The sequence below is a fragment of the Stylophora pistillata genome, chromosome 3 (genome assembly GCF_964205215.1).
Source record: "Stylophora pistillata chromosome 3, jaStyPist1.2, whole genome shotgun sequence".
Classification (NCBI taxonomy): domain Eukaryota; kingdom Metazoa; phylum Cnidaria; class Anthozoa; order Scleractinia; family Pocilloporidae; genus Stylophora; species Stylophora pistillata.
In genome coordinates this window covers 42,213,465-42,236,189 of record NC_142521.1, presented here as the reverse complement: position 1 = coordinate 42,236,189, position 22,725 = coordinate 42,213,465, and the positions used below count along the sequence as shown (strand labels likewise).

At 38.4% G+C, this 22,725-nt stretch overlaps 3 protein-coding genes and 1 pseudogene across 6 annotated transcripts in view; 2 read left to right on the top strand and 2 right to left on the bottom strand.

Annotated features, from left to right (window-relative positions):
- The window catches only part of LOC148736186 (uncharacterized), a 300,358-nt pseudogene that overhangs the window by 269,209 nt on the left and 8,424 nt on the right, over positions 1–22,725 (bottom strand). The gene's annotated exons all lie outside the window — the stretch shown is intronic.
- On the bottom strand, positions 56–5,085 carry LOC111331769 (uncharacterized). 2 transcript variants are annotated; one of them, XM_022936943.2, is made up of 2 exons: positions 4,877–5,085; positions 56–2,219 (listed from the first exon to the last, which is right to left on the bottom strand). In XM_022936943.2, the coding sequence occupies exon 2, from the start codon at positions 2,208–2,210 to the stop codon at positions 1,326–1,328; it is 885 nt and encodes a 294-aa protein (XP_022792678.1). In that variant the 5' UTR covers positions 2,211–2,219; positions 4,877–5,085; the 3' UTR covers positions 56–1,325. The 2 variants fall into 2 exon arrangements, with proteins under 2 accessions (XP_022792678.1, XP_088610125.1); XM_088753999.1 differs by lacking the exon at positions 4,877–5,085 and adding an exon at positions 2,477–2,949.
- LOC111331745 (bifunctional arginine demethylase and lysyl-hydroxylase JMJD6) lies at positions 8,607–18,469 on the top strand. Its single transcript, XM_022936918.2, has 10 exons — positions 8,607–8,814; positions 9,219–9,427; positions 9,972–10,124; positions 11,034–11,134; positions 13,656–13,899; positions 14,448–14,593; positions 15,210–15,252; positions 16,926–17,143; positions 17,637–17,720; positions 18,350–18,469. Exons 1-9 carry the CDS (start codon positions 8,754–8,756, stop codon positions 17,707–17,709), a joined length of 1,248 nt encoding a protein of 415 aa, XP_022792653.2. The 5' UTR covers positions 8,607–8,753; the 3' UTR covers positions 17,710–17,720; positions 18,350–18,469.
- The window catches only part of LOC111331719 (beta-hexosaminidase subunit beta), a 13,750-nt gene continuing 12,100 nt past the window's right edge, over positions 21,076–22,725 (top strand). The window contains exons 1-2 of one of the 2 annotated variants that reach the window (XR_015998480.1): positions 21,076–21,528; positions 22,533–22,598. Coding sequence is in view for 1 of the 2 variants with exons in the window: in XM_088752356.1 (XP_088608482.1) it covers positions 21,153–21,528; positions 22,533–22,598 (442 nt within the window). In the remaining variant the exon portion in view is untranslated. The remainder of the gene's footprint in view (positions 21,529–22,532; positions 22,599–22,725) is intronic. The other variant, XM_088752356.1, reaches the window with a different exon arrangement.

The following is a 22,725-nucleotide window of genomic DNA, read 5'->3' as shown; positions in this document are numbered from 1 at the left end:
GTATGCAAGTTTCCGAAAACAGTTTCTATCCGTATCCAGTTGGTGCTGCCAAGGCTGTTAACAAAACTTTGCAGTTTATTTACATACAAAATCAAAAAGCGAGAATTTCGGCTGTGACTTATTAATTCTACTTTAATTACATCTCGCGTGTCCGTTGCCGCCATTTTGCGGAGAGTCTTTGAAAACTCGCTTTTAATATCGAGCCACTATGAGATAATGACTAATCAAAGTCTGATAATTTGCCCTCAAACTGACAGTAATCCCTCTTCATAAAAAAAACGGAATTAACAGATTAGTTATGATTTCTTTGACGTTACTCACTACAAAGAGGGCTATCTCCTAAATCTTCTTACACTTACTATGTCTGTTTACGGTTTTTTTTTTTGGCCTTTTAGTCTAAGACCCCTTCAACTTGTCCAAATTGTTTTTGTTCCTCTGTTTTCCGTCGCTTTAGATTCCAATTATACGTTAATCGTATCACATTGAGACCAAGTGTATTCAAATTAGGTGGTTTTGTCGCGGTTTCACGCAATCGTTCTTTGCCTTGGGAAGATTAAGCGTAAGTCGAAGTTCAACCAAACAGTCTTTGTCAGCGAATATTTCTCATTATTATTAGTATTTACAGGCTCCTTAATGATTTTTAAACATGGTTATTTGTAAACAATAAACGATCTGCCTTATACAAATGTTCTTAGGCGACCTTTGGTTAAAATGTCGCTTCGAAGTTCAATTTCTCTCCTGCGTTGAATTAAAATACGTTATTGATCTCTTCTAATATCTATCACTGGATTTTCAACTGAAGCCTGTCCGTCTCTTAATGACGCAACAGATGTGTCTACAAAATGCATGAACAAAGTTCAAAAGCTGAGCTCGGCTTTCGTTCTGAAACGATGCCGGGGAAGCTCTAAAATCGCAGACTTGTCTACTAGACCCTGTGAGGTTATTTTTCCTGTTGCACGTCAAGTTCACAGACAAACCAGTCGGAACCGCGCAATACACGTGCGCCTGACGTTGTAATTTAGTAAAACAGGAACACACGTGTTAATATACATTGTACATTTCCGTTTCGCAGTGTTCGTGGTAATTGTGTCGTAAATGACACTCCAGTTGAAGTAGCATGTTTGCACTGAATAATGAGTTCTACTTAAAAATCGGTGATCTTTCCTGTTCGATTACTAATAGAACGATTGGTTCTGTGCGAGAAGCTAATGAATATCGCGTGGGAAAGAATCGTGATTCACGGCCTTTCGATGTAACATGTATCCAAAGCACTTTCATCGCTTAGCGTCGGAATTTGTTTACCTTGCCTCAGCAAAGCTATTATATCAAGTCTGGTGCCACTTCACCACCACGAACACCAAACCGTGAAAAATCAACACGAAACACCAACAAACATTTTGTGTCCGCACGCCTGCATTCCTTATAGAGTTACTGTGTTGCAGAAATCTAACTTCCACGTGTCTTTTGACTGTCGTTGAGAGCAAACTTGATTCCGTGTGCTCGTTTGCTGACATATCACTCTTTCTGGTGGACAGTTTTTTTGTCGTGCTGGTCGTTTGTGTAGACAGAATGGTGACATCATGACACTTCTTGTGTCTTCTTTTTTTATGCTTGTGTGATCTTGGATGCCGAACAAAAAGTCTCCGTTTACCGTTGTTTCTGCCTGTGTTAAAGTTGCAAGGAGGTAAAAAATTGGGACATCCAGGCAAAGTTTCCTTGGATGCTCCTATCGGCAAAGTAGCATTCTTTCCAACCAATTCCATAATGTCCTTTAGCACACCTTTGTTTTTTTTGATAGGGATTGTCGCTTCTTGAAGGTTATCCAGTTCGTCAACAAGGAATCGTGTTGTGTTGGTCTTCCAGTTCACAGCTCTACGAATGAATGCGATGTATGTTTTGTTTAAGTATGCAGTAGAGTGCGTACACAATCCAGCGAAGCCACTGAAGCCCGAGATATTGATAAATTGATGCAGTTTTCCTCCCTTGAGGGTACAGTGAACTTCAAAGAGAGCACTGTACAATTCCTTAGGGTCGTTCTTCGATGTTCGTCTGGGGCTCGCCCGGACAGTTCCATAAATCACTATGTCAGCTTTTCTGACTCGCGTCGTGGCGTTCAGTGGAAACCAACCTTTTGGCGGCGAACAAGTAAACGCACCCAAAATTAAGCTGTGCAAAATCCCCAAGAGAATTACGGCCTGCGCGAATTTCATTTTCAGACGCTGCAACAAAAGACATGCAAACGATCCAAATCAAAGGTTGACGATCAAGCTCGCCAGGAACTTGTCATGTAAAGAAATACAACGTTGTTGGAGAGTTTGAAGTCAACGCATCAAATGACATGGGACAGATTGGAGGGGGCGGCGCGAAAGCTTTGTGGGAAAACTCCGCGGGGACCCGATTGAGTAAACATCTCGCAATAATTTGTTGATCCAGGCAACTAAACACTGCTAACATGATTAACTTGCAAATGGCGTACCTCTTGTGTCCGAGCTGTTGATTTCAAATTAATTGTACAAATATTGATCAAGATTGGTCGTTTTCTCGAAACGGGGTCATCTCTAGAGTTGCGAATACGCCTCAAATACCCTCTCAGTGGCTAAGGATTGCACGGAAATCGCGTCGGAAACTTTCAAGATGTTTAACTCAAGGTTATCAGTTCTCGTGCACGCACTTGGGCCGTAATAAGTAATCGGATTAATCTATTCGCTGTAAAGGGATACACACATCTGGACACGTTGGCTTTTGTGTAATCTTCTCTAACATGCTACATCACTTATGTGTAGTGGTAAACGCATTGTTCTTAATTTGATCGTTTTGTGACTCAGCTAGTAAATAGTTCGAACAAAACAAATATGTAAATCAAAGCGTTTTAACGCGGTTGACTGAACGCCATGGAACGAGCAACTTGGCATGACACGCGAACCTCGATGGACAATCGTATCTTTTTGTATTCCTCTTATCTGTGAATCAGAGATCATCCCTAAGATCCACAGACATTTCTACCGAGATAAGATTGAACTGTTTTGATAAAAAACATCCCCTGTTCCTCCAGCTACTCAACCCGATTGTTATCCGATAGGGATAGAAACGTTTCTTAAAGATAGCTTTTGTCTACAACAAAACACACTTCATTTGTTGAAGAATAGCAGAACTAAATGACTCCGAGACCGGAAAAACAAACAGATTGAAAATAATGTCTAACGAAACATCTATAATTTCTATTCCATTCTTCATCTTGCAACTTTTCTCCCGCAAATCAGCCAAGTGAAATGCTTCATATGTTTACAAGCTGATCTGAAGACTCGAGGACCAAGACAGGTGGTAATGTCGTCGGCAAGTTATATCCTTTTATCGCATTTCAACGTAGTCTATCTTTTAAATCAAAATTCCAAACATTCTAATCCGGTATTTAAGGAAACCAATGCAGTCGTAAACACCTCGGTATTTTGTCTAATAGCATATTCAGTTTCTAAAGAATTGCGTATTAAAAGCGCATTAAAACTAGAACAACACAAGTGGGCCCTGCCTAAGCGGTTTTGTCGGATAAATAACGTCCTATTTAAAAGGAGTTCCCGGCAGGAAGCCATAAAAAGACGTAATTTCCTTCATGGCGTGCGCAATGCTATTTATTCTGTGCCAACTTAATGGACAGAAAAAAATCTCTAAATATTTGAGCGGCTTTGCAGTTTGCACAGGGTCAATTGAGAAAACAACGAAGCGATAACATAATTACATTCAGCTGACAAAAGGCTCTATATAAAGCTCAGTCCAGAGGCGTCTAAAAGCTCGCGGAAACATTTAATTAAAACCACTTAAAAGAGATATCCGTTTATCCCTCCATAAGAGCTTTTTCCTTTGTTCACCATGTGAAATACCCACCATTCTGCTGAGGGTCCTCGGGGCGTTGCAACGACAGGATTAGCTCTCGAGCGGGGGGTAAACTGGCAAAATTTGCAGCTAATAATTGTACTTAAAAACTTAACACTGTTGAACATAAAACCTGAGTAACTTGTCGATAACAGCGCAGTCACACCGCGTTTTGATTGACAGCGCATCTTTAAAGCGGTTACCTCCGAGACTCCTCGAGTCTCGTCCATAGTTATTCATATTATTTAATTTTTCCTTTTCACGAATCAGTTATCAATGACCCGGAGATATTTCATTGTCAAGCTCAGCGACCTCAAAGACGTGCGATTTCATCTCATGGATTTTTCTTACAGGAGTGACTGATCGTCCGACACTTGTCAGCAATACTTTAAAACCCTTTCACATTTCACAATTCTCAGCTTTCACTTTGTTCCTAGGTGATGCCGCGTGATTCAAACGAAAGCTCTTGATTAGTGCTTTCAAGTAGAGCCATTTGTTGTACCGTAAACCGTTCTGCTCTAATGTTCATGATGAATTGTTTTTAAATAAAATTCAGTAGATGATAGCACTTCCATTTGGCCGACTCTTTGTCAGAAGAATACTCTGAACACTTCGAGCAACACTTTGATTCGCAAGATCTAGCTCTCAATTCTCCTTACAAGAAGCTACTATATACTATTTTCAAACTTTGTTAAGAGAGTCTGGCGAGAAATCAACAAAACATATCCAAGTTGATGAGTATGTTTTGCTCATCACCTGTTTGATGGAATATGTATAGACAGCGAGTAAATGATGCTAAGACGCCATTCAAGGTGTACATTGCTGGTTTCCAATACTCTCGCCTTGTAAACAGCTCTATCAAATTTGCTCAAAATATTTAATTCAGTAATTTTGCGCGTTATCAGTTTTGTTACAGCTTCAGGCAATAATCTCTAATATAAGAAACAGAGCCTTGAAACATTTTTCAGTTGCATAAAATTTTCAGAATTATCAAGCATTCTTTACTTACTGGGCCACCACTGGAATGATTCAGTCGATCGGTGCATCTTATTTGTCGCCTTTTCAACTTCCAACTAACCTCAAGACTTCGTCATGGAAAAAATATGTGAAGCGTAACACTAAGTAATACGAAGGAAGATACAATTTAAGGGAAACTGTGATTGTCGCAACTGTTAAGTGGCATCGATGTAGCCCTAACATGCTACCTCGAGAAAAGAAATGCCGATAGGTTAATTACTGATTCTTAATTCAAAAGTGAAATTCTTTATCGTTCATTGACTTTATTGTTGATTATTATCAGTTTTGTAGTTGGCACAATCGATCATGGCAGGAAAATCAATTTTAAATTGTTGCGATGCAGCTGAAAGAGAGAATCTTAGGAAACAATCAACAGGACTTTCCCTCGATGATTTAACAAAGGCATTGAATCTCATCAGTTACTCCTTTCCGTTTCCCGGAAGCCGACAACTCGGGCGTAAATGTACATCAGTAGGAGAGAAGGTATTAACAAAGAAAATCAATCCCTCTGGTATGAGCTCAAGTCTAACTTGAGTGGTTCAATTATTTTTCAATTTCCTACTCCGAAATCCAAGTTCCGGACTTCATTTCTTTGCGGTATTTCCTTGTACACTTTAGTGTGCTCTTTTCACATGCATCTTCCAGCTCCTTCAGGTCTTTCTCTACGCTGGGAGCCGTGTCTGCAATTTTTGGTCCATGTTGTATTCTGTATCCACCTGTAAATATCCTCTTGAGTAAGGTTCCCTCACCTGACGGTGAACGGTCTGGAGAAAAGAAGGATTTGGCCGTGACACGCTCGCCGAACCACAGTGATTTTTCCCATTGTGTAGGCTATGCTTTGCCAGGAATATATTATTTGCGGAAATGGACACTCCAGTTAATAAATTGATTAAATCACGTGCCGATGTCATTGCTTTGTCTCGTTGTTGAGATTGGACGGGGAGGAAAAGAGGGAAGAGAGAACGCCTAGTGAGAAAGCGACATGATAACAAAAATAGTACACTCCACGGATATGAGTCTTGCAATCTTAGTAAAAACAATTCTAATAGATATTTTAACAGCCTTCTGAGAATTTTCCTGCATCCCATGGAGTTATATCTCGCACTGAATTATATATATATATATATATATATATATTTTTTTTTTTACATGACATTTAAGACGTAGCTGTTATACCGCTCTCCGGTCCAATCTTCAACAAGCTCTCTGCCCCCTCCGCTTTCCTCCTTATGCTCTAAAGGCAACTACTTTGATTAGAATAGTTGGAAAAGAGGGCTGCTAATCCTATTATAGTTTTGCGGTTGGACTAATTTTAGCCTCCGCAATCTCATTGTGAAACGAACTTCTTTGAATAGTATAAGCTCATCTCTCTTAAAATCCAATCATTTAATTGAGTCTCTGAGTCTATCAGATTTTCGGCGGCTGGTCCCTCTGGATCGCATGTTTGCTAGGCCGCATCCCTCTACATACAGGCATTGATGAAAATATTTAAGATTGTTGTAAAAACCCAGAAACGGAAACCCCTGTAAATGGGTGTCAAAGGGAAATTTCCCTCCTAATTTTGGTTTTGTGGGTTATTTTTAGTACACGGATCTCCCTGAGTGAGGAACTTCATAGAATTATTGGCTAATCTCGTTCAATTCAATTGCATAATTGAATCTTTAGCTCTTCCGGATTTTCGTGTAGTATGTATATCTATACTACCAGTTTCCTAAAATAGTGGAAGGAGACGGCAGGTCTCTTTAGAAAAGCGCGATGCGATGGATGATTCATGATTGCGACCCTATTGGAGGTCATAGTTTACAATTTTCAGACAAAAAAAATGGGGCTTTTTTTCAGGCTCTAGTTGCAGCAGATTTTCAATAATTCAATTATTGCTAGGCGTCCTGCTAAATCACATCACGATCAATTTGATTGAAGCTTTTACCCACCCCTCCCCAGAGGTATGCACCCGCACCCACCCCTACCTCCTATCCTCAGTCCATACCATTATACTGTTTTCTACAAACAAGTTCGTTTACGGCAGAAAATCGAAAAACAGATGCGTAGTAAAAAGGCTGTTAAACTGAAACTTCCGATCCAATTTTGGTTTCAAGGGTTATTTCTGGCGCAGAGATTTCCGTCGTTGAAGGAACTTCTTGAGATTGTTAGCCTATCTTACTTAATCCAATTTCGTATATAATTTCCTAAATCTCTCCTTTGTCTCTCCTGACGGAATATCAAAATAGATTGATTTCCAAGATTCAATTCTCAGTTATTCACACAATATTCTCCCACACTTATATGTGATCACGAAACTATAAAAACACACATCGTAAGAATAAATTTGGACTTCTTTTTTCAAACCCTGAGCCCGTTAGAGGATTACGGCGAACAAAACCACCAAAAAAATTACTGTTTAACGGAGACTTCCGGTCGGGCATAGTTCTCAATGATGTGGTTATTTTAGAACGCAGCAGATATGAAATTATATAAAAAAAAATAAAAATATAAATAAATATAAAAAATAAAATAATAAATAAATAATAAATAAAATATAAAAATATAAAATTACTGTTTAACGGAGACTTCCGGTCGGGCATAGTTCTCAATGATGTGGTTATTTTAGAACGCAGCAGATATGAAATCATGTAAAAAAAATAAAAATATAAATAAATATAAAAAATAAAATAATAAATAAATAATAAATAAAATATAAAAATATAAAATTACTGTTTAACGGAGACTTCCGGTCGGGCATAGTTCTCAATGATGTGGTTATTTTAGAACGCAGCAGATATGAAATCATATAAAAAAAATAAAAATATAAATAAATATAAAAAATAAAATAATAAATAAATAATAAATAAAATATAAAAATATAAAATTACTGTTTAACGGAGACTTCCGGTCGGGCATAGTTCTCAATGATGTGGTTATTTTAGAACGCAGCAGATATGAAATTATATATTGATATTGAAATCCTATATAGGCAAATCTTTATTTACTATTATTTGCTCTTAGACGTAAGTGGTCCATTGTCTAAAAGAGTTACGAGAATGCCACTTCTCAGCTGTGACTAGCCATTTAACGATTAATTTTCGCAGAAAATTTGGGTCTAATAAAACTACTGAGTTAGTATTTGTGCAATGCGAAGTTCAAACTTTATTTATCAGCAGTCAGTGTGTATACGCCCATTACACTTTTTCTGTGTTATTTTTGCGTTTATTGAGAGCTGATAAGTCAGGGGGTCTACGTAACACATTCTAAGTAGCTGACGGCTGCAGCGCACTCTGAGTAAAATTACAACACTTTTTAGTCATTTTTTCTTTACCTATCAAGTCATTTTTGTAAGCGACAAAACGCAGGAAGTGAAAGGACCTTTAGGGCGACAACCTCGTTTCCCAGGGCCTTTTTTTCTTAGTTGGGGGTGGAGTTGGGGGTGGGGCACTACGTTTAGCTGAGGGAAAAGACCCTGGGAACGAGGTTGTTTGGGCGATATACCTCGCTACATCAAAAGAATTTTCTTTTCCCCACATCAATTTATACTTTCGAATCTGCGAGCTTTCATATGAATGTGATGCAAGCTCGTGGAAATCTAGGATCCTTAACTTTCAATTTTGTTCAAAAAAAGAATTTATGTCGGGGAAACTGAGAGAAACTTGCTATAAAAATCTCCAAGTGCGTCAGAGATAGCGGTGAGGTACTGAGTAGAGCGTAAAACCGCTGACCGAAAACATTGTCACAGTATTATATAATTTTCAGCTTTCGGTCTTAACCATTTCAAGGGGAAATTGTGGGTTTTGGTCCCAAATTTTCGGGGCAAGGTAGAAAATCAGATGGCAGGCAGATAAAATAGTATGTCAGGTTTTTTCTTTTTTAAGTAATCTATGTTAATGGATGCAAAAGCACAAAAAAGAGTTGACGTTGCCAAGCGAAAGGCGCGAGCAGGTGAGCTTGAGACAAAATATGTCAACTACTCTTCGATCGTTTATTTTATTCTATTTTGTTATTTCTCGCTGTCTTTTGTTCTTATATTTTGTAGTTTAACCATTTTTGAAATTAGAAGTGATAAATTCTTTGTTTACTGTGTTTTATTTATGAATATACTGCGCCTATTAAAAGCAGAGGTCAATATGTTATCATTGTTAATTGGCTGAAATGAAAGTCGAATCGCCGTGAAGTATAAATTTATTCACGATTTGTAGAAATGAATTTAAAGCAGTTCTTATTTAGAATATAAATATGATTAAAATTAGCATTGTAGTTCAGAATTTGTTTAGATATTTACAAAATGAAGAGATCGCAATTTTTTTTTAAGTTACTCATTACGAGCGTTTGATCTTGCCTACTAGAACTAAAAGGAGAAGATGAATGGACAAAATTGAATTATGTGGAGACATTTGACACAAGTCTTGCAAGTACCAGAGACAATGTTCCCCGTCTGGACTGCAATAAAATTTCAAAATCAGAATTTGTAGAAAGATTTGAGAAACCTAGAATTCCTGTTGTGTTGACACATGCCATGGATCACTGGAAATCAATGAGGAAGTGGACTACAGAGGTGATTTGTATTGAATAAAGTGCTTGTTGAGTTTTTTCTGCACCAGAAGGTGTTAAAAACTACTGGAACCCTTTAATAGATAAGACAACTATCAACCCAAAGTCAAGCAGAATGATCCAATTTTACTGACAGATGGAAATTGACTGGTCAGATCTTAAAATAATATTTAAATTTCTACAGGAAAAAGCATCAGGACAAATTTGATAACAAAATTTTTACAAACCATTTTGCTGACAAATATTTGACTCTGATAACAACCTCTGCACAAGTTTTTGAACTTCAGCTGTCGTCATCAGTAACAGCCTCACTTTTTAACTGTTAAAAAGATTTGTCTGAGCTTTCCTTCTTTTCTTAAACTAAGAATTGGTATGACTTGATTTATTAGATGTATAATCATTATTTCCTTGCTGTTTTATATGTCCCTGTGTCCCAGTAATGAACCAATGTGCTTGCCCACATGTTCTATACTACATTTTGGTTTTATCATCAATATTTCTTAATATTTAACTAACTGGTAACAATTTGTTATTATTTGCCACAATAGAGATTGGCCAAAAAGTACAGACATCAGAAATTTAAAGTTGGTGAAGATGATGAAGGCTATGCTGTGAAAATGAAAATGAAATATTACACTGAATATATGGCACATCAAACAGATGACAGTCCACTGTATATATTTGACAGTTCATTTGGTGAGGTAAGGTTAATGATTTTTTAAAGTGGACCTGCAGATAACTTCCTAAATACACTATTGGTAGAGTTTTATAATTGTTTGTCTCCCCAATGTATTCACTTCTGATGTGGTGGGAATTTTTAAGTGTTCACGGCCGCTCTTTGGCAGGAGCTTTAGTGAACTAGTGAAGAATAAATTATTCCTGTGTCAATGATTTCCTTTTATCAGTGACTGGTATTAGAACATAAAAAACTGACCATGATGAACTCAGATCATCATTAGAGAAAGTGTTAACCATTTCTACCCTAACATCAGTAGGGGTGCACTTCATACCTTTCTCTATACATATATCTTATTAACCAAGCGCAAGGGCCATACTGGGAGAATATCGCCCCGAGGTCTTGACAGTACGGACTGAGTGCAGCGAGGTCCATACAAAAAAGACCAAGGGCCAATATTCTTCCAGTATAGTCCCGAGCAAGCTTGGTTAATAAGAGATTTATTATATGACTGAAGTTCAAAGGGACACAAGTGCGGTGTCCTTCGGGACCATTTGGGACAGTGCCCGGTCCAATACTTAGAGAATATTGACCGGCAATAGAGCATTTTGATTGATTTACTTTAGTTATTGGCCCTCCGACTGCCCGAGTCGTGTAATAAATTTCCTTAGGTGCTCAGACACAGAGAGTTTGTTTAACAATTGAGCCTCTTTAGTTCATGATCAATTAAAACTAACAGAGAATATGACCACAACGATTTTTTTTTTTTACAACATGGACTTCTTTGTAGACCCATTGGTCTCAATCAAACTGCTGCCAAAATGTGGAGATTACCTCATTTATCTGAATGTAGACATATGAAGACAAATTTTTATGCCAAGTGATTGGTCTAAACATGGTAAACATAACAATTTGTTAATTTTTTTTTTTGCAGCATGCTGAGAAGAAGAGGTTGTTGATTGATTATGAGGTTCCACGGTTCTTTGCTGATGATCTCTTTAGATTTGCTGGAGAAAAGAGAAGACCGCCTTATAGGTATGAAACAGAAAATGCTATGAGTAAATAAAAAGTGTATTTATATTGTTATTTTACCTGTGTAGGGATGATGAGGATTTATATCTTATTAGATGTTTTGTTTTGTTGTATCGCTGAGTATTTTTTCAAATTGTGTCATATTTTGACAAGCCTGTAGGGCAAGTCAAATTACAAATAATGAGTAAAAATACTCAGTGATATCGACACAGCAAAATGTCTAATGAGTTATAATCCAACTTGCCAAATTAAATTATTATTTCAGTGTGGGCGAATTTTGCGGATATTTGTTTATGGGGAGTGAGTGACAGAAGTATGCGAAGCAGAACAGAATTGGCTGGTTTTCATGTTGCTGTTTCTATTTTCACAACAAATGATGAAATTTCATCATCATCTAACTGCCTTTCTTTGTTTGATGTATCTAATAAACTTGGATCAGTATTTGCCAGCCATCCCAACTCTTCATCATTTGAAAAATGATTTAAACTGTCCACTATTTTTTTTTTGTAACTTCAATCCAATTCATTGCTTGTGCAGTGTAAGAAAATCTGTCTAACCGGTTCTGTGCAGTACAAATACTGCGTGATATTTGTACTCGTCTTAGGCATTATTTGTAATCTACAGAGTGTAGTTGGATAATAAATTATAGTAGTATATACTTAGAATTAATAGTGATGTATATTTAACAAAGAGATAATTTCCAGGTAGCTGTGCATCTCTTCAGTAATGGATCACAGAGGAGGTGCAGCCAAGTGTGTCATTAATGTTCTTACCATGTTGTGGTGTGTTCTTTATATATTACTGAACAGACAAACTGCAGCTCATGATAAAAAAGCAAAATACTGTTAATGGTGATGTCATCTGACAGTATGTGTCTGTCGTCCAATAGATCTTGATTATCCCTGTAACTCCCATGACTGACCAAGACAGAATTTCTCCTTACCTTGTCAACACAATATCAAGGAGACAAGTGATGAAAATAAAGAAAAATATCAATGAGGGGATTATAGGTTGATCCAAAACCAAATTCTCCAAACTAACATCAAAACATTTGTATTACAGACAGTAAGGAGAATTAAGGAGAATTAAGAATAAGATATAATTATTGGGAGTGAAAGGGTCAAGAACTTATCAAAATGCGATAATTTTTCTGCTCGTCATGTAAGGTCATGATGGGGTAATCATTGTATTTTAGAATTTTCAGTTTTTTTTTTTAGTGCTTGATGAATGTATTTATTTAAGTAGATAAATTTTTGGTGGATCAAGTGCCCTTGTGGTTCACATTCTAGGCCAAGTTGTTTAAAGGGATAAGGCTATGCGACCAGTAACTGCTATCCAGTGGATAAGGGCTATTGAAATGTGCTACACTGTCCAAAGGATAGCAATTTATGCTGTGGATAGTGTTATATATATATCTTATTAACCAAGCGCGAGGGCCATACTGGGAGAATATCAGCCCGAGGTCCGTACAAAAAAGACCGAAGGCCGATATTCTTCAAGTACGGTCCCAAGCAAGCTTGGTTAATAAGAGATTCATTATATGACTGAAGTTCAAAGGGACTCAAGTGCAGTATCATTCGGGACCATTCGGGACAATGCCCGGTCCAATACTGAGAGAATATTGACTGGCAATAGAGCATTTTGATTGGATAATTTTAGTTATTGGCCCTCTGACTGCCTGAGTCGTGTAATACACCCTTTGAACAAACAAGGCCTGGTGTATAATCTTATCACTCTTCTAACTACTGGGGCTCTAACAGTCCATGTTCAAGCCCTGGCAGGGTCATTGTTTTGTGTTCCAAGATCTGATTATCAATTCTCCCCTCTAGCTGCTGCACATTTCCTTTCAAATTAGTTATGAGAATTTGGTGTTAGATCAGGATAACTTCTACCTGATAAGTTTGAGTATTCTCATTACCTGTTTGCTGGGTAATGTATGGATATTTTAAGGAGAAGTTATATGTTGATCACATCTGGTATAGGCATGAGATAAGCGGGAGCGACTATACAAAGATAAGCGGGAGCGACTATACAAAGGCCGTATCTTTGTATAGTCGCTCCCGCTTATCTTCACTTTTCTGTTAATTTCTACTGATATGTTACATAATTATGTTACTTTCTAAATACTGTGTATTTTAGTATATTTTAGTAGAGTTAGTATTTTAGATCTTGTACAGATATATGTATGAATATATGTGGATAATCTCCATTTTATGTTTTCGCGAAAGTATAAGCTTCAACAAGCTACTCTAAAATTCGAGATGAAATAAAGTTTATGATGATGATGATGATGATGATGATGTCTGGGAGTTTAAGGGCTAATGGGTTCCAGGGGAGTGTCTGGGAAGTTCATTGAGGAATTACAGGAAAAGGGGGGGGGGGGAAGGGGGAGCTGTAACAGTTGGAGATGTAACAATGCACTCAATTGCTTCATGCTGTAGAAATCAGAGACAAGCAGTTAGGAGTCATCAAGATGGTAAGACAAATTACTAACAATTTTAAGCACCTGTAATTTGTTTTTCAGATGGTTTGTTATGGGTCCAGCCAGATCAGGCACTGGTATTCACATTGATCCTCTGGGAACAAGTGCATGGAACAGTCTTGTATCAGGTCACAAGCGCTGGGCATTGTTCCCAACAAATGTTCCCAGGGATCTTCTAAAAGTAACTAGTGCAGAGGGTGGTGATCAAAGAGATGAAGCTATTACGTGGTTCACCAAAATTTTTCCCAAGACACAACTTCCCTCTTGGCCTGAGGAGTATAAACCAGTAAGACTACCTTCAGTTGCTAGTTTTTTCTTCAACAGTAAGATTACTTAATATGAGTATATGAACTGTGGGGAGATGTAAATTTCAGTCTCTCATTTTGAAAAGAAATTTGCTCATGTTAATTTAAAGGGAAAGAGAACACTGAAGTATTGTGTTGATATTATTTCTTGCTCTCTACCTTGAAAAATCTTCTCAAGGTCACTTGAGAAGTCTTAACTCCAAGACCTGATTGTTATTTCTCCACTCTAGCTGCTTCTCATTTCTTTTTAAATTAGCTATGAGAATTTGGTGTTAGACCAAGAGAACAACTTCTACCTGTCGTGATAAGTTTGAGTATTCTCATTACCTGTTTGCTGCATAATGTAAGGATATTATAAGGGGAAGTTACATGTTAATCACTGCTCACTGCTGGGAATTAAAGGGCGGGAGAAACTAATAGCAGCTGAGCTGATAACCAAGATTTGCTGAACCAATCAGAAGGCTAGGATTATAATAATCAAGGCTGAGAGTCAGTCATTCCTTCTTTATGATTTTTTTTTCCATTTAAGCTTGAGATCCTTCACTGCCCAGGTGAAACAGTGTTTATTCCAGGTGGATGGTGGCATGTAGTTATAAACTTGGACACAACAATTGCTGTCACACAGAATTTTTGCTCACCTGTTAATTTTAACATTGTTTGGCACAAAACAGTCAGGTATTCCTTATGTTGTAATATTTGATGTAAAAACTTACTCATAAAGTAGACCTGCAACAACTTTATTTACCTCAAATTTTATTAGTCTTGGTAATGTAATGTATGTGGAAATCTGTTGTGTGGTGGCACAAATGAGAATGTTATTTTACAATGATGGATCCTCCTTAGCAGTCCATTATAGTTTTGTATCAAAGCTCTTTTGACTTATCTATTTTCTTGTATATTTTGAAATGAAAGTGTTTTTCAATGGGGTATGTACAATGTGTAGAGGATGATGGCTGTTAGTAGTTTGTTGTTGGATACGTTTATTTTTTTATTTTTTTTTTCTGCAACATTTATTGACAGAAAAACTATTAAATACAGTAGAGAGTTTACTTACTGTTAAGTTAATTTCATGATTGAGGCTATAGGCATCCAAACAGCAAGAAATTTCAAACTGCCATCAGTATGACCTACAAAGTTTCTCAAAGCTTTTTCTTGCATGTGTTCTAATCACTGTTGTGCCTGTGGTTTGTTTATTTTTTGGATTGTTTGCTATAAAGTTGTCATTATTGATGTTGCTGGCAAAATTTGATTACGATCACAAAACGAATCATTAGAATATTTTGTTTTTCAGAGGAAGACCTAAACTCTCTAAAAAATGGTACAAGAGGTTGAAGGTGTGTTGAATTTATTAACTTTATATGTGGAATTAAGTATTCTACATTTGGTTTACATGCAACACTTCTTCAGCTGTCATAAAACTGCTCAAAGGGCCTGGCTTAGTCTGGTCTCCATGGTTTTAGAGACCTCTTCCTATCGCCAATTCGAGAGGTGAGAGTGTGAGCTGTGCCGTTTCAGTAACCCACTCTTACCCCTTCCCTTCATGTTCTTTTTACATCGATAGATAGATAGATAGATAGATTGATAGTCTGGTTTATTAAAATCACATCGCAGTAAAAATACTGAATTGCGCAATTTTTTACCAACTACTTCTATACAAATATACAATATAATGACTTAAAGTTCTATTAAAAGTTCTCTACAGCCGCACCCTTCACGAAAAACGAATTAGCAAAACGCTTTGTCTTGGCTGCTGGTACATTGTACGTTCTTTGGCGCCTTAAATTATAATGAGGGCTATGGGCTTCAGGAATTAAGTAATGTAGTTTACTGTTCTGATTCTCGCTGATTGATTTAAATAACGACTTTGTAACGTCTTCGTGATGTTCCCTGATAGAAGTCAAACAGGCGCGCTCTAACGCTTCCCTGTACGGCATTCTAGGAAAAATACACGCCAGAGCTCTTTTCTGAAATCTTTCTAACTCTGACTGTACGTACTGAGGTAGAGAATAATGGAACACAGGGCAAACGTAGTCAAGGAAGGATCTAATATATGCGCAGTAGTAGGCAACTAGATCTTCGGCTGGAACACGTGCACGATTAAGTTGCACAAGGAAATGAATTTTCCTAGCTGCTTTCTTAACTAAACTATCTACACGATCGTTTAATGTTAGTGTGTTCTTGATGGTAAGGCCAAGAAACTTGCTAAAAGTAGTCGCTTGGATCTGAGTCCCATAAACTATAACTGGGTCGAAAAGTTCCGGGGAACGACAGAAACTGATAGTAAGCTCTTTAGTCTTCTTAAGGTTTAGCTGGAATAAGTTGTCCGCTGACCAGTTGGAAACGTGGTCCACTGCTTCTTGTGCTCTAGTTTGTCTCCCCTTCGGTACTTTTTCTGACAGGGTTGGTATCGTCCACTTACTTCCACGTCCCAAAGGACGCACTGGGGGTTAAGAGGTCGTTGATCATAAGCAAAAAAAGCCAGGGCCCCAATTTGGTTCCTTTGGGGACACCCGCTGGCACCGCACCCCATTCAGACACACAGTCGCGGCTGAGTTTAACCCTCTGGGTCCGATCTGACAAGAAGTCCAGGATCCAATTGACGATAGTGTGGGGGACCCCAACCACCCTAAGTTTAGCCGCCAAAGTTCCGTGATCAATGAAATCGAAAGCCTTGCGGTAATCAAAAAGAAAAACACGCACAGATGCACTATTTCCGTCTGTTGCTAGGAGCCACTCATGGATCATACTTAACAGAGCGAGGACAGTAGACGAGCCTACTATATCTTTTCTTTCCTTTTTATTTTTGTTACTTTCTTGTGCCTCAGGCCCGCTTCCCTTACGCTAAGTTCATGCTTCTTCCACTCGACTGAAAAGAAATGGAAGCTGGCAGCCTCTTCGGAGGTCCACTTGGAAACCTTTTCCTGGAGGAGGGTGTCACGAGGGGTGTTAAGATACTGACCTCCCCCTCTTCCAGGGTACTAATATAAGTCATTGTCTTTTTGAACAGAAAGAAAGACCGGAGATAGCAGAAATAGCAGACAGTGTGCATATTGATGAACCCACTGGTGTCCAGTCCGACTCGTCCTCCTCGGCTTCTTCTTCCTCTTCTTCTTCGTCATCATCCAGTGATTCATCAGAGTCTGAGTCAACAGATTCAGAAGAAGACAGGTGCAAGGAGAAGCAGAAGCACAGCCCATCACACGGCGACAAACGGAGAAGAAAGCGGTGAGTAATGAATTAATGAGACACGTGGGTGGCCCCAATGGTCAGGGCGGTCAACTCCCGGTCCAGAGATCTGGGTTCAAGCCTCATCAATAGTCATTTTGTGAGACCTTGAACCAGGCTTCTTGGAGAATAATAATAGCCTGAGTCGAACTTAATGCGGTATTTCCCTCAGTGCAAAGTCATATCTTGATTGTTTTTGCCCATACCACGCTCTCAGTTTGTGGGTGTGGAGCAAAAATAGCGGGGGTAACAGGAGAACGTCATCCTAAATTGATACCCCGCCGTTGTTTGTTTACTCCTTTTTTGCTTGTCTGAATAGACCAAGATTCTGTCAAAAGGCTACACTCCATTATGTATTTTTTCATGAGATCTGAATTTTCAAAAGATTTCGAGAATAATGTTTAACAGACTTGAAAATTATGCCACGACCCTTTGCTCCACGTTTTCAATTCGTGTGCTAGAGATTTTAAAATATTGATCTCATTTGTCGTAGGCCGAAGCTGAATTCTCCGCCGTCAACAAGGGAAGAAAATGTAGGCCCAGGCTCCCCAAAACGTGGCAGATAACATTGCTTGAGGTGTGTGATAAGAGTGCTAAACCCGACATTATCACAATAGCCAATCAGAAAAAGGTTGACATCAGAAGGAGCTAATCAGAAGTCAAAGTGAATATTTGTGACTCTAGCCCAGGAATGCGCGGGTGATTAAATCTTATGAGTAGTTCGTAAAGTTATGGTGGGTCAACAGCAAAGGGCGGCACTATAGTCAGACGGTGATCACTAATTTATATGACTCCCTGCGTGACAAGTAGACATTCATTTGCATGCGTGACTACTTATAACTGGGGATTGCGTTATAAATCCAAGCGCCCTATTAATGACCATATTTGGTAAAAGCACATCGTTCTCGCCGTTTACGCGACCCGAATATTGCTCTCTTTTGGTTACCTATCTCATTGCTACCCCGTACCACTACTAAGCTACAATCCCAGATTGCTTTTGATTTTCAATATATTGAAAATTTCACCTTGTTTATAGCCAGTGATTTTTTCTTAAATTTCTTTGAGAATTCAAAGGGTGTAAAGTTCAGTAATCGTTCTGGTCGTTTCCTTCATTCCGTTGCCTCAAATTGTACAACAAAGCAACGAGGCGAGAAAGGTCCATCTTCATTTACTAAAATCTCGTCACCATGTACTTTCTCTCCCCAGGTTGCTCAGGAGGTTCCCGGCTAAATGAGATGCTCACCCATATACTGAACGATGAACATATTTTTCAGAAGCTCGATGCAGCAAGATTTCAAAGAAGTCAATAAACTGATTCTCAAAGCAGCGGATGTTTTGTTCTGTCGTTCGTATTGTATGTTTTCGCAAAAGACGGGCTATCATTCTTTGACACTCGTTTTTCTTGAAGTTGATAGACCACATTTTTATAGAAACAAGAAACAAAATGATTATTTGCTGTTTTAACCTGCTTGGGAGGCAGCTTTGTAGTTGCAGGATGGAAACAAGTAAGTAGTGGCGACGGGTTTGTCGAGGAAAATAATTTTGACTTGTGAAACCCTTCATGTACCTCAGTTAGTTATTTAAAAGTGGGAAAGATTAAGTTGACGCCATTCTTCCTGTCTTTTTGAAGGAAAGCCGTTTTTCTTCACACTGTTGGCGAATGTACCACATGACTTAAAGTCGGCATCACGAACGTCGACTTTCCAAACAGGTTAAAAAAAAAAAAAAAACCCTTTCCCTCTTGTCACACGTTTGATTTCAAAATAGTAACTAAATTATAGCCACAGCTTTGGAATTTAAAAAAATACTTAGCTTGGCAACGTAGGAAGTAGAAGCAAGAAGCTAATTACAATTTCTGCCTATATATGCGATGTTGTTGCGACATTTGAACAAGTGGCAATTATCGTACGACTTGTAAGTTCAGCGGGCAACGTCCCTGACAAGTAAATTTTGGTGACGACGGCAAACGGGAAACGGGAAACCTCAAACCGTAGCAGCCGTTTGCCGGTTGAAGTACTAAGCGCGATGCTAAAGGTCCCTAATATTGTCGTTTCGTTACGGGAAAACGTGACCGAGATCGGGATGGTGCCCGGTAGCTTGATAACCTCTGATTAGAAGCTTTAAAATTTCTAAGTGTCGACAGCCGAGTAGTACTATAAAATGTACAGGCTCGGAGAATTTGTTTATTGAAAAAGGATTACTTTAGGAATCGCTTGACATTTCTAAACGAACATCTGATATTCTTAAGGAGTTCGAAGGATATCCTTTCATTGGGATATTCTGTGAAAATTTCTGACAGCCGGGCATTTAGTCTATTTGAGACCGTCCAACGTCCATTGTAATGATTGAAAAAAAAAAAAAAAAAATGCCGAAAAGCCAACAGCAAGTTCTTTCAACTACACTTTGTAAATATCGCTTCGTACTCGCCGCCTTTTCAATTTGTGCACATGCACATCTGTCCTTTTGTGATACCACTCTAAGTGGACAATGTTAAGTACATATTCCTGGTAGCAACCTTTTCTGGTTAATAGGGACTTTAAGCGAACCACGACGGCTACGGCAACGAGAACGAGAAAAAAACAATAGATCTAATTGGCAGAACAATAGCCCAGCACGTGCGTTTTAAAACTTTGTACGTTTCTTAGCCGTCCCTTGCAAAACAGCAACGTGAAATCACCAAAATTTGCGAAACCGCGGTGTCAAATAATTTTAATTTACGTTTGGAAATCGACGCTACTTTTATGCGTTATGTTGAGTTTGAGGTCTGGCGCTCTACGAGACGGTAAACACATGCAGCCATTTTCGAAATTCTAACTAAAAGTAGAGACTCATTTTTTAATCGACCGCTTAATAGTAAATTGCGCAATAGTAACGGAACAGTAAAATGACAAGACAACATTTGATTGCACTGAGAAGTTGAAATCGCCTTGAAGAACCCAGCATTACAATATACTACAAAGCCATAATGACGCCCTCAACTGCAAATTTTTACCTTACTCCATCCATACCTAGTGTGCCTCCGAATAAACTAAAATCGAAAATTTGAAATTCATTTCATCAAAAATTAAAGTAAAGAAAAAATAAGTGAACAACAACAACAACAACAACAAGAGACAAGAAATAGAGGTGAAACCGTTACTCTGCTAATGAGTTCATAACCACACCCGTGAACAAGTATCAGCAAGGTCATAACGAAGTTTAAATTTGAAGAATCATTGTTGGTCGCACTGAGTGACTAATGTGTGACTACTGTTGGCAGGGTCAGCTGAACAAAACTTGCCAATCCAGTGACAGGAAATATAAGTTTTTTTTGTCATTTTGTTTACTACCTATGATGTGATTTTTACTCTGTGTACTACATGGACGAATTGTATTTATATTTTGACCAATCCAGATTTATTGATCATATCCCATAGTGCTTCGCCGAGTTTTCTTAATCCGAAACCTAGCCATTATTAGGTTCTCATTCAAAAGAGAATGGGCAAGCCATACACGACCTTATGGTTGTCAGGGAAACGGTTCTTCCTGCTTTTAAAATTTATTACAATTTTTAAAAAGCGTTTTTTCTTATTTTTTTTCCTTTGCCAGACACCCATCCCATCTCTTTCACACACCCACTCTGTCGCTTATTTCATTTACACCAACGAATCGCCAAGCACAGGCCACCAATTACATGTAAGAACCTTTTTCGAAGTGATATTACCATCACAAATAATCTACGTTGTGTAATTATACGCTATGTTTGTTCATGTAATTCTTCCGCCTATATTAAGTAGTTATTTTTTAGGGAATGGGACTTAAAAGTAGCCAATAGTTGCGAAGAGTCGACGGGGGCCGATTCTTAGGCCTCTACTGAGTTCGCTATACTTTTATGCTTTATACCCGTACCGTAAAAAGAGTGTCGTTACTCTGGTCACGTGATCGAAATCACCCGACTGTCTCATGACTGTTTTGTCGGTGGCAACGGCCGCACCATTCAACGCTCTCTCCAAAATCTACCGTCTGAATAATGTTTGCTCTGAGGCTGTTTTTCGTGGCTCTTGCTTTGACGAGTTGTTCAGGCAGTCTTTCTGAACCGTGGGAAGAAGAAGCAGAAGGCGAAGATGAAGAGGTATCAGCGATCGATTACGTGACGGGATCGATCTGGCCGAAGCCCCAATCTTACAACGCAACCGGCAAGGTCTACTCACTCACATCGAATAATTTTTCTTTCGATTCAACGGGTGAAACCAGTGATGTACTGAAACAAGCGTTAATTCGCTACAAGGTTTTGGTTTTTCCAGATCCAGTTGAAAAACCTAAAGGCGGACTGTCGCAAATTATTAAACTGACAGTAAAGGTGTTGGACAAATACGCTCCGCTGTCACTAGAATCTGATGAGTCCTGTAAGTGTAAGATCATCTATAAATCTGTCTTTATTTCGAAAACATTTTTTAAGGCTTTACCTGACTTTCCCTCTTTGATTATATCTTGGCGCTTGAGCTGGAGATATGTGGAACATAATTACATAATTCGAATTAGGGAGGGGGTGGGGTGGAACCAAGGTGTGCGGTTACCCCAGGAAAAATCCGGGGGATATGCAGAATGATTCTTAAAACCGTTATTATATTTTAGACCAGAACAGGTGACTTTCCCTTTCCTTTATCAGACCTCAATTATTAAAGTAAAGCATTTGTGTCTGCCTATAAATCACACCTAATTCCAGACAACATTCTAGAGTGTTCATTTCAGAGTGTTCATACCCTAGTTGATTTGAGACCCAGACAGAACAATTAATACCATGTTAATTGCAAGCAAAAGGGAACTCAAACTAGTTCACAAGTATACACTCTTTCTGTATACATATAAGAACATCTAATTTTGGGCCTGAGGCTAAATGTTGTAATTTTTTTTGGAAAATTTGAGCTTGAAAACTTTCTTAACAAGTTCTTAAGTTGTGTGGTAATTAATCAATTCAGTCGTGCTCAGGCCAAGTTCGACTACAAACTGAGTTGTTCTTCAGAGTATCATGCGTAGGACATTGCTAATGTTAAAAAATGTCCTTAAGCATTTAATTGAGTTAATTGTCCTGTTAGACCACAGTTTTACATTTCTTTTACAATTATTTATACTTCTCACCAAAATAAAAAAAGAGCCATTTGTAATTGACTCTCAGCCTGGATGTGTTCTTAGTATACTATGTTCTTAAATTTTGGTTAATCTCAATCTGAATGTTCTTCTAAAAAGGTTCTTATTGAAAAAAGAAAAGGTGTAGCCTTTAGAGGGTAGTGCCCCTGTGGCAAGGAGGGGGGGGAGGAGAAGGGAGGATGACGTGTCTGGTTTAAGGGGGGTATTGATTGCAGTGTACACATGCAGTCAGTGGAAATGATTTTTCCTTTTTTTCCTTTAGATACCCTTGTTGTTGATGCACCTACTTCTTCTTTGACGGCCAAAACAGTGTGGGGTGCATTACGAGGTAAATGTATTAGTTGTGATGTGCAATCCACACTGTTCAATGCATGTCACCGGTGAGGAAACAGGCAATTATTGTAAGAAGGTAACACCTAGTTAATTTTCCTGGAATTTCTGAAACAAATGAAGAG

Bases quoted from the DNA above. Each gene is read 5' to 3' on its own strand.
- LOC111331769 (XM_022936943.2), bottom strand. From the start codon at position 2,210: ATGAAATTCGCGCAGGCCGTAATTCTCTTGGGGATTTTGCACAGCTTA.
- LOC111331745 (XM_022936918.2), top strand. From the start codon at position 8,754: ATGTTAATGGATGCAAAAGCACAAAAAAGAGTTGACGTTGCCAAGCGA. The intron at 15,253-16,925 runs GTGTGTTGAATT...CTTTTTGAACAG, and splicing joins AATGGTACAAGAGGTTGAAG to AAAGAAAGACCGGAGATAGC. The intron at 17,144-17,636 runs GTGAGTAATGAA...CATTTGTCGTAG, and splicing joins GACAAACGGAGAAGAAAGCG to GCCGAAGCTGAATTCTCCGC.